The sequence below is a fragment of the Mus caroli genome, unplaced genomic scaffold (genome assembly GCF_978045245.1).
Source record: "Mus caroli unplaced genomic scaffold, Mus_caroli_1 scaffold_3, whole genome shotgun sequence".
Lineage (NCBI taxonomy): Eukaryota > Metazoa > Chordata > Mammalia > Rodentia > Muridae > Mus > Mus caroli.
In genome coordinates this window covers 52,956,951-52,973,959 of record NW_028227258.1, presented here as the reverse complement: position 1 = coordinate 52,973,959, position 17,009 = coordinate 52,956,951, and the positions used below count along the sequence as shown (strand labels likewise).

Genomic DNA, 17,009 nt, shown 5'->3' with positions numbered 1-17,009 from the left:
AATATTTTTAAAAATAAATAAATAAATAAATAAATAAATAAAGTTGGTAAAGTACAATGCCTAGTATGTGGGGTAATTGTTCTTTCTCCATTCTTGTATCTATAAATGTGGGTTAGGATAGTTCCTAATCCTTTCACATCCTCAGATACCCCAGAGCTATTCCCAGATGTTGCTTCCCATCTGGTGAACAAATGCGAAGCTATTTCTATTCCTGCTACGGTCAGTCAGAAGCCAAACCTATACGTGGAGCAAATAGAAAGGCCAAATGCCAAGACTCACTTGGTGCTTGCAAACCTGATGGTTTTACTTAGACTTGAATACTAGGGACTGAAATGCAAAGCAATCCTGCACAGGCTCTGAGAAGCTGTTTGCTTTGCCACAGTTCTACACTTAAACATTATAATAATAATATTATTATTATCTCACAGGGGTGTCATGAGGATTAATGAGACATTATCAAATCACTTTGAGCTACTCCCCTGGGGGTACTAAATAAATGGTATGTGTCCCCCTGAAGTGCCACTTTTGACATTGATTTGTTGCAACGGGTTCTGCTGTCCAACAGGGCTGGAATGCTCCCACCAGCCCGTTTCCTATAGGCGAACAAGTAGCCATCAAAGGCACTGGTTTTCAGTTCAAATAAATATGAATTGAAAGAGAACAGTAAGCAATCAGAGGCAAATAGGCTGCTCTTAGAAATCCAGTATTTATCAGGTGCTCACAGTGATCAGCATGAGTGTTTCCCAGTATAATATAATACTGCAAACACTAGATTTGGGAACGATCCAAGATTTTAGGACCAGCCCTGTCACTAACCAGCTATGTGAGATAAACTGCTAAACTGTTAAACGTCTCTAGATCTCAATTCTAAAATAAGGGCTGTCCTAATAAGTCCATCAAGGTCTTCCAGACAAAGCAAATGAACGAAAAGAATGGGAATAGGCATTCTGAAAGAGAGATACTTCACAGCAGGGAGAAATGTGTGACCATCCATCACGGACCCATCCTCTGCTCTCATCTCCTTTGCCTTTGATTAATATTAATTTCAGTATTAATTCCTGCAAAAGTAAGAATAAATCATCTTCCCAGTCAGACACAGAAGTGCACGAAACATTCAGTCTTTAAAAATAGGGTCTTTGCCTCTCAGTGAGCTCTCCTTGCGACACTCCGTCTTTCTCAATTTTAGATTTACAAAAATAAATATGTGAATATTTATCAACTGTTCCCCTAATCACTGGTTAAAATAAGAAGCTGACCATTGCACAACAGATTGCTCTGAATCTGTGTACTTAAGAGGGGTTTAAATGGTTTCCCAGGTTTCTTCATCTGATAATAGACTCCACTCTCTGCAGTGCTCAGCACTCGGATGGTTGTAAAGCAAAACATGAAGGAATGATAAAACAAAAACAAACAAACAAACAAAAGAAAACCTGGTGCTTGTTTTACCCCCAAATGCTGCTCAGGAAACCTGTAGGGTGATTGGACTGCTGGCTCAGCTCTCCCTCGCTCCCCAGCCCAGGAATCACAATAGGGTCCTGAACTCAAAGGAAGAAATATCTCCCCAGAGCAGACAGAAATAAATACAGAGCATCACTTGTTGCAGAATTCAGTACAACAAACAAATGCTGAGATCCCAGGATTTCCAAGTTGCTAACAACAGAAGCTGGGCAAGCCCTCTTTATCATACAGTTTAGTAGTTGCTAACAACAGAAGCTGGGCAAGCCCTCTTTATCATACAGTTTAGTAGTTGGGAGAGGTGTTAAGAAAAACATGACTTCAGATCACTCTTACATCAGACTGAATTTCAGCTAACTTCATGGAAGGAGTGAATGTCTAGACAATAGTTCCTCTTTTGCCAGCGATTGTAATGATTCAAGGGGGGGAACAGAATTTTGTAACTCTGGTACTTATACTTGGGGTAGCTAAATGTCTGGGAACAGAGATTATGTTTAAAGCAACCAGCACAATTTAGAGAAACAGTTTAAGGGAGATAATATTTTCTGTAGGCCCATATCAAGCAAGAGAGGCACAATCTGCAAAATGAAGGCTTTCCCACATTAACAGCTAAAACACACTTTCTCGAGTTCCCTACTGCAAGGGCAGGTATCATTGTGTTAATTAAACTCTAGGTATTGGGCCTGTTCGTCACACAGTAAGGTGTGGTGAATTTTCTTTACCATTCCCTCTTATTTTTTCCACTGCCCTCACTAATCCCAACCAGAAACTTGCCCCTGATTCTGCCTGCACTGAGCTAACCATTATAAAAATGAGATCTCCAGATGCCTTTAAGGACCCTCTTTTTAGACTGCTGGGAAGACTTGAGATGCTGTTACCCATTAACCCATTGCTTCCTGTCCAAAAATATCATTTACAGCACCTACACCCAGGTTTTAGCATTATTCTGCCCCTCTAAATCCCGATGCTGTCCCCAGACTATCCTATCCTGCACTAGCCCAGACAACCTAGCCTGCAGCCCCTCCTCCCAAGACATTCAGGGTCTGGACGCCTGGCCCCTCCTGGCCCTCATGCCTCCTTTGCTTGGGACTTTTTGTTACCTACTCTAGTGGAGCTTGCCCTCCTTGGCAAAGTGTCAAGGGCCAGGAGGCCTCCCTTCGAGGGATGAGGTGTGGTCCTTGCGTGGGTCTAACAGCCCTGAGATTAGGTCTCGACCACGCGCGGGAAGGGAACGCGCGCTGACCAGGAGCAGCAAGCAGAGCCCAGGAACGAGGTCAGGTGGCCGGGTTCCTCCTAGGCCAGTGTGGCTGGGTAGGGGTTCCGCGGAGTCTGGGGAGTGGGGTGCAAGTTGGAGGCGATCCAGTGACAAAGAAGGTCGAGGAACAAGGGTGGCAAGCGGGAAGCGGAGCGCGCGCGCGCGGTGGGCGGGAAACCCGGGGGCGGTGGCAGAGAGGCGGGCGCGCGCCCCGCGGGGAGGGGTGCGGAGGAGGGAGGAGGAGGCGTCTGGACCGTGCAGCCCCGCGGGCCGCGCCAGCCCCAGACAGAGCCTCGCGGCAGCCGCAGCAACAGGCGGCGGGGCCGGGCTCGTGGGGCAGAGGCGGCGGTGGGGCGGGGAGCTCCAGGAGGAGCGACTCGGGCCGGCAGCCGCCAGCAGGGAAGAAAAGCACCGCCGCCTCCCGCGCTCGACCGCCGCAGCCCTCCACCCACCACCGCGCCCACCCTGCACTGGACCCCGCGGGAGGCGGCGCGCGCATCCTGCAGAGCCCCGGCCACGCCGAGCTGCCGCCAGACATGACCGTGGTGCCCGGGGACCACCTGCTGGAGCCAGAGGCGGCGGGAGGCGGTGGCGGGGACCCGCCTCAGGGAGGCTGTGGCAGTGGCGGCGGCGGCGGCTGCGACCGCTACGAGCCACTGCCACCCGCACTGCCCGCCGCGGGCGAGCAAGATTGCTGCGGCGAGCGTGTGGTCATCAACATCTCCGGGCTGCGCTTCGAGACACAGCTCAAGACCCTCTGCCAGTTCCCCGAGACGCTGCTGGGCGACCCCAAGCGGCGCATGCGGTACTTTGACCCGCTCCGCAATGAGTACTTCTTCGACCGCAACCGACCCAGCTTCGACGCCATCCTCTACTACTACCAGTCTGGGGGCCGCATCCGCCGGCCGGTCAACGTGCCCATCGACATCTTCTCCGAGGAGATCCGCTTCTACCAGCTGGGTGAGGAGGCCATGGAAAAGTTCCGTGAGGATGAGGGCTTCCTGCGGGAGGAGGAGCGACCCCTGCCCCGCCGTGACTTCCAGCGCCAGGTGTGGCTGCTCTTCGAATACCCGGAGAGCTCCGGGCCGGCCCGGGGCATTGCCATCGTGTCAGTGCTGGTCATTCTCATCTCCATTGTCATCTTCTGCTTGGAGACGCTTCCCGAGTTTCGCGATGAGAAAGACTATCCCGCCTCCCCGTCTCAGGACGTGTTTGAGGCTGCCAACAACAGCACGTCGGGGGTCCCCTCTGGAGCCTCCAGCTTCTCGGACCCCTTCTTCGTGGTGGAGACCTTGTGCATCATCTGGTTCTCCTTTGAGCTGCTGGTGCGGTTCTTTGCTTGCCCCAGTAAAGCCACCTTCTCCAGAAATATCATGAACCTGATAGACATTGTGGCCATCATTCCTTATTTTATCACTCTGGGCACTGAGCTGGCTGAACGACAAGGTAATGGGCAGCAGGCCATGTCGCTGGCCATCCTGAGAGTCATCCGCCTAGTAAGGGTTTTCCGCATCTTCAAGCTCTCCCGCCATTCTAAGGGGCTGCAGATCCTAGGACAGACGCTGAAGGCTTCCATGCGGGAGCTGGGGCTGCTCATCTTCTTCCTCTTCATTGGGGTCATCCTTTTCTCCAGTGCAGTCTACTTTGCTGAGGCAGACGACCCTTCTTCGGGTTTTAACAGTATCCCGGATGCCTTCTGGTGGGCAGTGGTAACCATGACAACTGTTGGTTATGGTGATATGCACCCAGTGACCATAGGAGGCAAGATTGTGGGTTCTCTTTGTGCCATCGCAGGTGTCTTGACCATTGCATTGCCAGTTCCTGTGATTGTTTCCAACTTCAACTACTTCTACCACCGGGAGACAGAAGGGGAAGAGCAAGCCCAATACATGCACGTGGGCAGTTGCCAGCACCTCTCCTCTTCAGCTGAGGAGCTCCGAAAAGCCCGGAGTAACTCCACTCTGAGTAAGTCGGAGTATATGGTGATCGAAGAGGGGGGTATGAACCACAGCGCCTTCCCGCAGACCCCCTTCAAAACGGGCAACTCCACAGCCACTTGCACCACGAACAATAACCCCAACTCCTGTGTCAACATCAAGAAGATATTCACTGATGTCTAATATATGATACGGTTGCCAACTCTGTGACCAGTATTGTGTGGAACATGCCCCCTTGGTCTGTGTATGCCCTTGATTTATACATTTCCAGACCACTCATCAAGGAAAGTACAAGAAGTGGGGAAGCACACTTCATTCTCCCTCTCCCTATTGCTTCATACTGAAACAGGTGCCTGTTTTTGCAAGTGGGCTGCATTCTCTCAGCTCTTTTTTTCTCTCTCTCTCCCTGTCTCTTAATTTCGTGACCAACAAACTTACATTAAGCGTGGTTTCTTGTGTGAGCCCTACAGCTACATCCTGAGAGGAAGTGAAACTATAGAGTCAGAGTAACTGTTTAACCTCAAATTCAAAAGATAGTTGTTTCTTTACTAAGTAAAGGAGGCAGAACCTAAATGAAGCTCCTGTCTGGTGGACTTTTCAATATTATTTCTGGACTAGTTAGTGTAACTACCTAACCTCTGGATATGTGGGTGGAAAGTCTAACTAGAGCGTTAACGGGTAAGCCCACTATAAATTTATTTTGTTTTTGACTGATCTTTCAGTTTGAATCTCTCCCCTAAGGAATTAAGGTTCACAATAATTTTGAACCAAAAGGGAAATGCCCCGAATGTCCTGATCTGGCTATTAACTCTTCAAAGTTTGCAAAGCATTTTGAAAACATTAGACACAGATTCCAATGAAGTTGTGAGTTCATGCCCCAGCCAATATCTACGAAAGCCTAGAAACTCATTTTCAGTGCTGCCGGGAGAAACAACAGAAATTCCTGATGCATCCGAGAGATAAGCTTCTGCAGTATCACAGGAAGATTAAAGTGTCAGACACCCCTTCCAGCGGAAGTTACTAATTCGGACCTGACTGATGCAGTTCCCATAGCAACCCGTGTTTCCTGGGAAACCCGAAAAAGGTTGTCATGGCATCTTTTGCTCTCTAGCCCCACCCCCACCCCAGGCCCTGCCGTTTCTACAATAACCTTTCCAGATGGTTCCTACTTACATGATTTCATAAGAAAAAACACTATTTGAATAAACCACACAAATTAAGTGTAAGACTATATAGAGGTTAAATGAATCACAAAATGCTTTTTTACATTTTATATAAATCATTGCTGTTATCCCATAATGACTGGATCAAAAAGGAAATTATCATCTTTGGAACGTTACACGTAAGGCATGATCTGAATTAAATGTCTGAATTAAATTAAAACTTGGTAGCAAGTTTTAAAGATGGTTCTGTACAGTTTTCATTAAGAAATGGCAAGCCAACAGATAAAATGAGAACAGCAATATAAACATGGTCTGTACATAAGCCAGTGAGAGTCAGTGTACCCAAAGTATTACTACAAGATACCTTCAGAGTTCCTCAATTTAAAAGAAAAAAAGAAAAAGAAAAACATCCAGATCCCACAACAGGACTGTCACCATCACAGCACTGGAAAAGCAAAATCAACCTCAAATATATGAAGGATGCACAATTTAATGAGTGGATTACAAAAAGGAGGTTCAGGAAATGATCAGACTTGAAAGAACACCTGCAAGTTACAGCCACATGCTGAGAGCTGCCAGCAAACAGACAGAATCAGGTGAGCACTGTCCTATGTGATCCCTATGAGAAGTCTATTGTGCAGGGAACCAGGGACATTTCTGTTCACAACCAGGTTTATATTTGCAAAGCAGACAGTTTTATATTACATGCTAGTTGCCTTTAGAAAGGTTAAGAAATTCTTCCCATTTTCCCCATGTTTCTGGTCATCTTTTGGTTTCCATGTTTATGGCAAAGGGATGCAGAAAATTCCCCTCTGAGCAGTTTTCTCCCAAGCTGAACTGAAAAGTACTCCACTGCTTTAACCAACACTCTTGGCTTCTGAACAATTTGTTTCCCCCTTTAAACTGAATAAAAGGCAAGTCCTACAACTGCTAGATTAGTAGCCCAGTTTAATTTACATAATTACTTAGTATCAGTGGTATCATTCTTGAAGCAAATGCTTAAAATTGAAATATGATTAGCATTTTATTTCAACAGTCTTCCTGCCTTATGTGTGTTATGTGAATTGTACACAATTGCTTTTGGGATTTAATGACACATAAGTAGTCTGTCCCTCTAGAGTACATGACATAAAATCATTTCAGGTAATCTTTCATAACCCTACCTAATATATAGTTGGAAATATTAATGGAAACTATAACAAGAAAGATAAAGGGGATACACAAAAAATAGAGGCATTAATTTATGTTTACCTGGTTTCTGTTTGTTCTTTGTGTCTAAATAGGATTTTTATATACTTTGCTTTGCTTGTATGACCTTTGAACATTAATCTACATTTTGATGTAACAGTTGATATTCTTGGTAGAAAGACGTTTCTTTCATGACCCATTTTGATGTTAAACACATTATAGCAATCTCGTAAAAGACCTTAACATAAAGGTAACAATTTTATTCCCACTTAGAAATGTAGACACCTTGATTAATTCAATAAATAAGTAAAATTAGACCATTTTTATGCTTCTTAAATAAGAGGAGTTTGAAGGAGACCTTTTGTTTTCTTAACCAGAGCAATAGCCCAGGTTCTGAGTCATAGCTTTCAGGTGATGTAACTGCTTCCAGTCGCCATATTGGAAACTCCTTAAAGGTTATAGGTTCTGTGTTTTGATTTAGGCATGGTTGATGTTTTAGGTACAGAAAGTGGTACCTTGTGTCAGGTGAATGCTGCCATCTTACATTAGTATTTGCAGGCTTTTACTGAAGTGGCTGAAAGAAGCTGTTCTACTGTCATACAGCAAGATTTGGCTCTGGTATCTGCTGAATGACCTTGAGAACATTACATAACTTCTCTGTTCCTTAGGGGGTCTTTTTGTAGTAAAAATAATAAGTAGTACTCCATACATTTGTTGTATTAAATAAATTCATGATATACATCAAATTAAGAGATTACACTATTTTGTAGTTAATTATACAAGAAATCAGTAATGTTTTCCTATTTCCTTTCTGTGATAACACAATTACCTTTTATTAAGGAGCAACAATGTCCTGAACACTTGTCAGTTCTGTAAGGTAGGTACCATTAACTTTATTTTAAGGAGGATGAAAGCTAGGTGACAGAAGTTAAAATGACTCCCTATGACTTCAAGCTAGCAAAATACCCACCCACAACTAAAAGTTAGGTCATTATGAATCTAAAACCATGCTACTTTTATTGGGTATCTTGAAAGATAAAATTAATCCCTTATGCTTTTACATTTAACTTCAGTCCATATTACTAACCAATGTGTAGAAACCTATTCTCTTCAACACACTGAAAATTAACCCTTTCTTAATAAGATGTGTATAACCAGGAAACTCAAAGCTAAGTTATTTACCAGAGATTGACTTCCCTGATAACCAAAGATTCTTTTCTCACATAATTGATGTGTCTGGATTTAACCTTAGAAAGCATAATCAGTCATATTAGGGATGCCTGCCAGGATAAGGGGATTTCTCTGTTTTTATATTAATTTCCTGGTTGTATGTGTTTTAATTGGCCATGTGATAAAGAGCATTATGTAAATTGTTAGGCTTTTCATTTCCTGTACTCTGCTTAGGTTACTAGGGAACCATGCCAGAAATCAATGTAAACATTTTAATTCCTGCACAAAAGTAAGAATTGCTTACAACAGGATAGAAAGCAGAAAATTCTCAAGTCACTGAAACTTGTGGCACTAGTGGCTCACCTAGTCACTCCATTTGTCATTAGGAGACAGATCAAAAACCATTAGGACATAATTTTGTCATGTGTACTGGCAGTAGCCCCTTCACCAAGATCCTAAATCTTTTGTAACATGACAATGGATAGTGATTTGGGCTTAGAATAAAGTGTTAATGAGTCTACATTTGCCAGTAAGCATTAGCTTTGCCAGCGACAGGCTGTTGAACATAGCTGAGCATCTTGAGTGTTGAAATGAGATTCTTGTGAGTTCTGTGGCTGGATGAACACAGCTCATCAGCACCCTTGGGAGGTTGTCTGTGCCCCACAGCCAGTGATCCAGAAAAAACCATGGAAGTCAATGCTTGCTCTTCCTTTTTCTATATGGTGTTTTAAACTCATATCATGCCAAATTCAAATATGGCAACAAGACCATAGACACCTATATGGAAAAGAAAGTGTTATTTCTTAGCCTCTAAACAGAATTGATGAATACACACTGAAAAAGAAATTTAAGGTTGTGGTTTATATAACACATATTTACATGTTTGTCATATAACACAGCATATAACTACAGCACATATGACATACATGGCATATGTACAGCACATATATGCGAAGAGCTTACTCCTTTAAGAGCCATAGCTATATTTTCTACACATTTAAATTTTCAACATTCTCTGCAGCAGTTTCAAGCCCTTTCCACCTCTCAGCTGTAAATAGAAGTGATAACCCCTCCAACTAAGAAATGCAGAGAGGCATATCCCCCCACCCCCGTCTGAAGACTTATGGAAACACTGAGATAGAGGTGAGAAGTTCTAGACCTGGAAGAAGCTATTTAGGGATTGAGTCTCATGGTGGGACTTTTTTTCCCCTTTCTGTTTGGTAATGCTCCCTTTCAACTAAGGAAGATAGAATTACTAGTTTGTGGGATTTCCTACGTTTTGCTGAGGCAAGTGTGTGTGTGTGTGTGTGTGTGTGTGTGTGTGTGTGTGTGTGTGCGTGTGTGTGTTCAGTTCATTTACATTTGTTTTTATACACCTTCTGTGAGTGTATTTATCTTTGAGGAAAGATAAATCAGAGAGTTTTTTTCTTTAAAAGAAAAAAAAGGAAGGGAAAGCTATATACAAAGTCTAAACCCTATTTAACAAATTTTTCACATCTTGGCCAGGGTTATGTGGCATTTGATAATAGTCATCGTAATCCTCATTCTCAAATTGCAAATACAGTCTCATGATTTCAACTTGTTAGAAGGTTTACAGCTGTTTGTCTTGGTTTTTAATGATACTGTGGTCTAATTTTGTCTTCCAAACTGCTGAGAAAATACATTTACAAAGGAGTGCTTTCATGTTCACCCTCCCTTTTCTTCCTTCTTCTCTTTACCTCTCCATGCATCTCCATCAGATGCATTCTCCCTGCACTTCAGAATTTGTACCATCAGCCATCATTTGCATTTCAAGGGAGACCTGGAAAAGAGGTTCCAGCATTTCCTTGAGTTCCATATTGTTATCATAATCTAAGAGGATAGGAACTGTGCACTGAAAAACACCGAGGGTTCTGCTCATTAGTAATATAGCATTCCAGTAAGCCACAAACGGTGTTTCATCATATCCAGGGAATGTTCAGACACAGCAGACAGTGGGGTCTCGCCTTCATTTGTGGAAGATTCACAGAAGTAGAACAAGAATTTCTTTTTCCAAAAAGCTTCTAAGCTGGAACTGTCACAATACAAAGACTCTTGAAATTTCTGTTGAGATCCCCACAAACCTTTTACTAAGAAAGTTATCGTTAAACCCATCATTGTCCCTCCCCTGGATTTTTATTGACAGTCCTGATTAGCAACCCAGCTTTCTTTTCCTTGACTCTGTTCTTAGCATGGAACCCCCAGTAAACCTTTCTTTCTTTTCTTTTCTTTTTTTGGTTTTTTGTTTTGTTTGTTTGTTTGTTTGTTTGTTTGTTTTGTTTTTTGGTTGGTTGGTTGGTTGGTTGGTTGGTTGGTTGGTTGGTTGATTGATTTTTTTGAGACAGGGTTTCTCTGTGTGGTCCTGACTGTCCCGTAAGTCACTGTAGGCCAGGCTGGCCTTGAATTCAGGATCTGCCTGCCTCCCAAAGGCTAGGATTAAAGGCTTGTGCCACCACTACCCTGCCATTTTATTTATTCTTCTCTCATACAATAAATCTTGACTATAGCCTGCCCTCCCTCCACTCCTTCCAACCACCCTTACATCTCATCTCTCCCTAGATCCACTGTTCTTCCATTTCCCTTAAGAAAAAAAGCAGATCTCCCACAGAAACACCGCATGGCAAGATGCACTAAGACTAGGCACCTCCCCTCATATCAAGGCTGGACAAGTTAACCCAGTAGGAGGAAAAATGTCTCAAGAGCAGGCAAAAGAGTCAGAAAGAACGCCATTCTCATAGTTATAAGTCCCACAAAACCCCAAGCTAAACAACCACAATATATATGCAGAGGACCAGCACCAACCCATGCAGGGTCCATGACTATTGCTTTGGTCTCTGTGAGCTCTCCTTAGTTGATTCTGTGAGCCCTGTTTTCCTGGTTCCTCAACCCCTCTGGCTCCTACATCTACCCTTTTTTCTGAGGTTCCTGCTTTTTTTTTTTTTTTGGCTTTGTTGGTTTGGTTTGGTTTGGTTTGGTTTTTCACTTTGGTTGGTTGGTTGGTTGGTTGTCTAGTTGGTTGGATGGATGGATGGGAAGGCTTCCAGTTAGTATAACATACTTCAGATTCTTACAAGGAACAACAATATGAACTAACCAGTACTCCCAGAGCTCCCTGGGACTAAACCACTAGTCAAAGAAAACACATGGTGGGACTCATGTCTCTAGCTGCATATGTAGCAGGGGATGGCCTAGACGGTCATCAATGTGCGGACAGGCCCTTGGTCTTGTGAAGATTCTATGCCCCAGTATAGGGGAATGTCAGGGCCAGGAAGCAGAAGTGGGTGGGTTGGGAAGCAGGGATATGGGAGAGGGGATAGGGGATTTTCGGAGAGGAAACTAGGAAAGGGGATAACATTTGAAATGTAAATGAAGAAAATATCTAATAAAAATAATATTTTTAAAAATCCATAAAAAAAGAAATAAAGAAATTCTACCCAATTGTAAAGATGGATTCCCTTAATATAAATAACTTAAGTATGGATATCATCAAGGGTGCTTAGAACTTAGAATGCTTCCCAGAGACCATGGTTCCTACATAGTAGCTAATAGAGTACTTGTTATAAATATTACTCCTCATACATGTTTGTATAGACATAATGGCCCAAGTAGTACAGAAAATCCCAACAAACAAATGATTCCCCAGAGGACTTCATCTTTTTATTAAGCAAAGATAGTGCCATGATTTGAGATGCATTCTCTTTTGCAGGAAGTGGAATTCTCCTTATTTGAATAGAAATACTTCTCTATACCCCCTTTGAATTTTCTCTGTTCTCTTGGTTTCCCAAGCAAACCAGACCAGTGCATGACCTGGATGTCTCCTCTGCATATCCAGGCGGTGCCATTTTCTCACTAAGTGTGTCATCAAATTAAAATCAACATATGTGTTTGGATTTATGTATGTAGACCAGCAGAATGTGAAAACTCCTTTTAGCAGCTTGACAAATCAGCCTACATGAGGCCGAATACTCTATCCTGACAATATTGTCAGTCTTCTTAAAGAAATAACAGAAAACAAACAAATAGAAATGAATACTTTTTTATTTTTTCATGTTTTTAATTTTTTTAATTGTGTATATATTTATAGGTAGGTGGGTGTGCCCCACAATACCAGTGTGAAGGTCACAAGACAGTTAACTTTCAGGAGTTGGTTCTCTTTTTCTGCCATATGAGTTGTAGGAATCAAACTCCTGTCATTGAGCTTGGTGGCAAGTGTCTTCACCCACTGATCCATCTTGCTAGTAGCCATCTGTCAGATTTCTAAATGTCCAGATTGACTGGGTAGATAAATCTAAAGACAACAATTTCTCCCAGAAAAACTGTACTTTAATTGCTTTATTTCTAGATTATATAGATCTTTTAGCTGCAAGTATTTTTACTGATTTGAACAGAACAGTTTACTGTGCTATGTAAAATTTAGATATTTTACTTACAGGCTTAGATCTGTGAATTTTAGATATGTATTAGTAGTGAACTTAAATATTCCTGATATTTCTCAAAATCGTGTTAGCTTTCACAGGCTCATTTTCCAATGATTTTCCAGGGCTTTTTGACGATGTTCATATCATTCGTATTGCTAACTTGAAGAACTGTTTGCTTAAACCTTTTGTTGCTTGTCAAGAGTTCATAACTTCCAAGACCTCAATCAGGTAAAAAATAAAGCACTAAAATGTCCTAGTCTTTGGACTTAGTATTATTTAGCTGGTAGAACTTTAGAACTTACTGGAAATGTAGCCAATTTTAAGTCCTTTAATAGATGTTAAAATACAGACACATTGTGAGAACAGAGAAAAATCTACATTTTTTTTTAGAATGACGTTGGCCCTCTCATCAAATACACATTGTTCCATAAGCTGAGTATATTTCTTTCATTTGGGGCTTGAGAGAGTTATGAGTTGCTTCTTTGCAGATAAATAATTATTAAACTTTGACCATCTTTGTCGCCCTTTTGAGTAGGTGTTTTATAGGCCATCATTTTCTACAATAACTCCTGTACCTTTTTATATAAATGATTTTGATATTTAATGACTGTATTTTTCTTTTCAACCCACTTCTTATCCACTAACATAAGCATCCTTATTACTATCCAGATATCACCTGTTGTTATTGTTGTTGTTGTTATTGTTGTTCCTATAGAATTACAACTTTTCCACTTTTATAACCTATTAGGTTGTTATATGGGGTGTGTGTGTGTGTGTGTGTGTGTGTGTGTGTGTGTGTGCATATTGGTGGATATGTGCTTGTGTGGGTGCATGTATATGTATGCAGGTGCATGTGCACATGTGTGCATATATATAGAGAGACCAGAGGTTAATCTTCAGTGTTATTCCTCAGGATTTATCCACCTTGTTGCGTTAGATAGGCTATCTCAGTGCCCCAGGGCTTACCAAGCAGACTAGACTGGCTAAACAATCAATTGCAGAGTCTCCACTTGCCTCTACCTCCCCAGGATGGGTTTACAAGCACACCATCACACCAGGCCTTAAGTGGATCCTGGTGATCAACCATAGATCCTCATGCTTGCACAGCAAATGCTTTACCAACTGAGCCATTCCCTCAGCCTCCATGCCGTATTATTCTTATTCAGTAATCTCAAAGACCTTGATAGGAAGTTATAAAAGTTAGGTCCTGGTTCTTCCTCCCAGCCCCATGCTCCCAGGAATAAGACTCAGACTCAAAATAGATTTACAAATACCTTGGCCATATATAGACTCTACTCTGACTAGATCATAACTTATATAACCCAATACTTTAACCTACATTTTGCCACGTGGCTGATTAGCTGTGCATGCATCAGGTACCATGCATCCATCTCGTCGCATCTCTCAGGAGAATCTCCCCTGCCTGGCTCTATCCCAGAATTCTTTCTGCTTCCCGGATGTGCCACCTATTTCCTGCCTAGGCCATAGGCTTTTTAATTGATAAGTGATGCATCCATACAATACACAAAGTATTCTCTCTGCAAGAAGTTATGGATGCAAGAAGTTATGGATATGTAAGTTCTAAAACACAAAGCCAAGTCACTTTTACTAAAGGTTATAACAGTACCAGAGCAAGTAGAGCTGACTAGAACCATCTGAAGCAAGACAAACAGGCTTCAGGAGCACCAAGAAAAAAAATAGCTACTTAGGTTCTAAAATAGAGGTCAAATCATTCCTGCTATTAGTATATTCTTCCTAATGACAGTAATTAGATCATTGGAGTTTTCATATTTTCATAATAAAAACTAAGCATATTTTGAATGTACTCCTACTTTTTTACTCAAGAAAAATAGTGTAAAGAAAGTATGTCTTTGGTCAGTATGACCAAGTGTAATCCATACCAAGAAGAAAAAATGTTTCTGCAGATTACCCAGCTTGCAGTAGGCTTCAGTTTGCAGCTTCATGAGTGAAAAATTCTCCCGCCAGAAACATGATGAAATTCCAGTTCTTCATCTTTGGATATTTGCTCAAGGTTTAGGGACATCTGCTAAGGCCAGCAGTGTATTTGAGAAACCATCTTCTCTCTGAATCTGATAGATAATGTTCACACATTCAACCTAGGTTTAGCAGGCTTTGTTTGTGTCCTTGTGAGTTTCCTTTGTATTTCAGACTAAGCAAATGTTTTGATGACATAACCAATTTTAATGTATCCTTTGTGTATTCACTCAACATACATATAGTGAATACTCAACAGTGTGTCAAACACTGCAAAAAGCAGTAGGAACTGACCCTTGTAACATATAAAATATTTACTGTGTACCACACTCCATTCTAGATTCTGGGTAAAACCAAAAACCATACTGTTGCTAAATACTATATTTTTACAAGTTAATCTCTGCATTTCTAAGAATTCTTCTAGTGGGGGAGAGAAGGAAGTCTCCAAACTTGTAGCTTTTATTTCCTGTTCTTCACAACCCCTGATGATGTAGTTTTTGTCTTAATTCTTTAAAGTGATACATAACTGTGCATAGTCATATTTTAAGGATAAGTAGATTTGTAATGAAAAGCTAGGCCCTAACACTCATTCCACAGCTTTCTCCCCACCCCCTCCCCCTTCTCTCCCATCCTTTTTCTGTGTCTCCTTCTCGCTCTCCCATCTCCTCACCCCACTCCTTCCATGTAGCAAGCACCTCACTAAGGACAGAATTTCTGTTCAGTTCAGAGAGTTCTCATTTTAGCTTACCATGGTAGGAGATAGAATCAGCAAGGAAGCCTTCGGAAAACACTGAGAAGATAATACATTTTTCTAACAATCACTTGAAACTTGTCAGGTGACCCTGAGGACAAGGGTATTTTTTTCCAAAGCACTCTATCTTACTGGCTTAGACTAAATCCTGTGCTGTTATTAATGGAAAAATTATAACTGGCATAATCTGAAACTTTACAATTTGCAGTTTGCAGTCATTCAAAATATAGTCTACAATATTTTTAAATGGAATTTCTTTAACTTGACAGGTAACAGTAAGAGAACTCAAAGTTTGAATATTAATGAATGGAACTTTTCTCTTAACATAAATTCTGTAACTTCAAGTGCTAAATAGACTGTAACTTATTGAGTCTTCTCTATCCAACAGGTCCCTCAAGAGCCCCACATAAGGAACTGCAGCGTGACCCTGACCAGATGGATGCTCAGTTTCAGGCTGCGTGGATGAGAGTGCAGTGGCAGTTACATACTTCTATCTCAGTTCATATTCAGAGCTACATCTCCAACCGATGCTTCATATGAAGGAAAAAACTCAAAGCTGGAGGGTACTCTTCATATTAGGAGTGTACAAATGAAACTGAGCAGGAGATAAAGAGGAACATTAAGATTAAAAAAATAATAAATGTTAGGGTATTATGTCAACCTATCGACATTCTGGTAGAGTCAAATCGTCCAAAAGCAATCATCAGTGTCACAGATAAAGATAGCCTAGTGTGTGTTTCTAGCAAGCCAACTATTGTTGTAGTATTTTTTTCACTGAGGTACTGGGCTGTATTTAATTGTGGGATATGTTTCTATAGTCTATGTTCTGAATTATGTTTAACTTTATCTGTGAGGGTGTGAATATACCAAAGGCTTCCATTGGTAGATTAGCCCATTCACACAAATAAGTGAAGTCAACACTGTGCCCAGATGAATGGTATTAAAAACAGACTTGCCTAAAAGAAATGTGCCTTGCTTGATGAAACATTCCTTTATTTTTTAAGTCAAAGTAATAGATTTACAATTAGATTTTAAGTAGGTTTTAGTTGACCTTAATTTTACAAGAATATATTAGTACTTATTCTATGTTTAAGTTGTCTGTGTTACCTAAATTTTAATATTTAGTTATATCTAGACAGTTCCTATATATTAAATTCTATTTTATTTTCACAAGATGTTTGGTATGGTGAGACAAAGTACATTCTTAAAGATATATATAATATCTCATTTGATGTCTAAAACTTTTTCTTCAAAATTATATGTGTAAAAGATTCTTTGACTCATTTTCCTATTTTTATATTCTTTTAGAAATGAACTCTTTTTCAATGTAAAAAAAAGGCAAATTTTTAGTTGGAAAAGAGACTTAGGAAGTCTTGAAGATGGCTTCCCATTTGGGAACATTTAACTTTAGTGCCATTATTGTATTTACTGTGACATCTCAGCAGAATGGTAGCTATTTGTATATTATTTCATAAGCCTTATGGAAAGTCAAACTGTGAACATTTCATATGTACACTACTTTACTAGTTTCCATAGTTTATTATCAAAATATTCCTGAATACATGAATGAAAAGTAATGAGTACTTTTGGAAGCTTAACTACTGTAAAATATAGCAGTCTCAAGGCCAGGATTATAAGTTTTATAATGACCTACAAAAA

General features: G+C 41.2%; 1 protein-coding gene across 1 annotated transcript; it reads left to right on the top strand.

Annotated features, from left to right (window-relative positions):
• The first annotated feature begins 3,031 nt into the window (after window positions 1-3,031).
• Kcna3 (potassium voltage-gated channel subfamily A member 3) lies at window positions 3,032-16,526 on the top strand. The gene is made up of 2 exons (XM_021158416.3): window positions 3,032-6,406; window positions 15,739-16,526. The coding sequence occupies exon 1, from the start codon at window positions 3,247-3,249 to the stop codon at window positions 4,828-4,830; it is 1,584 nt and encodes a 527-aa protein (XP_021014075.1). The 5' UTR covers window positions 3,032-3,246; the 3' UTR covers window positions 4,831-6,406; window positions 15,739-16,526.
• Window positions 16,527-17,009: the final 483 nt, after the last annotated feature.

Excerpts from the sequence above, each read along its gene's own strand:
- Kcna3 (XM_021158416.3), top strand. The coding sequence starts at position 3,247 with ATGACCGTGGTGCCCGGGGACCACCTGCTGGAGCCAGAGGCGGCGGGA.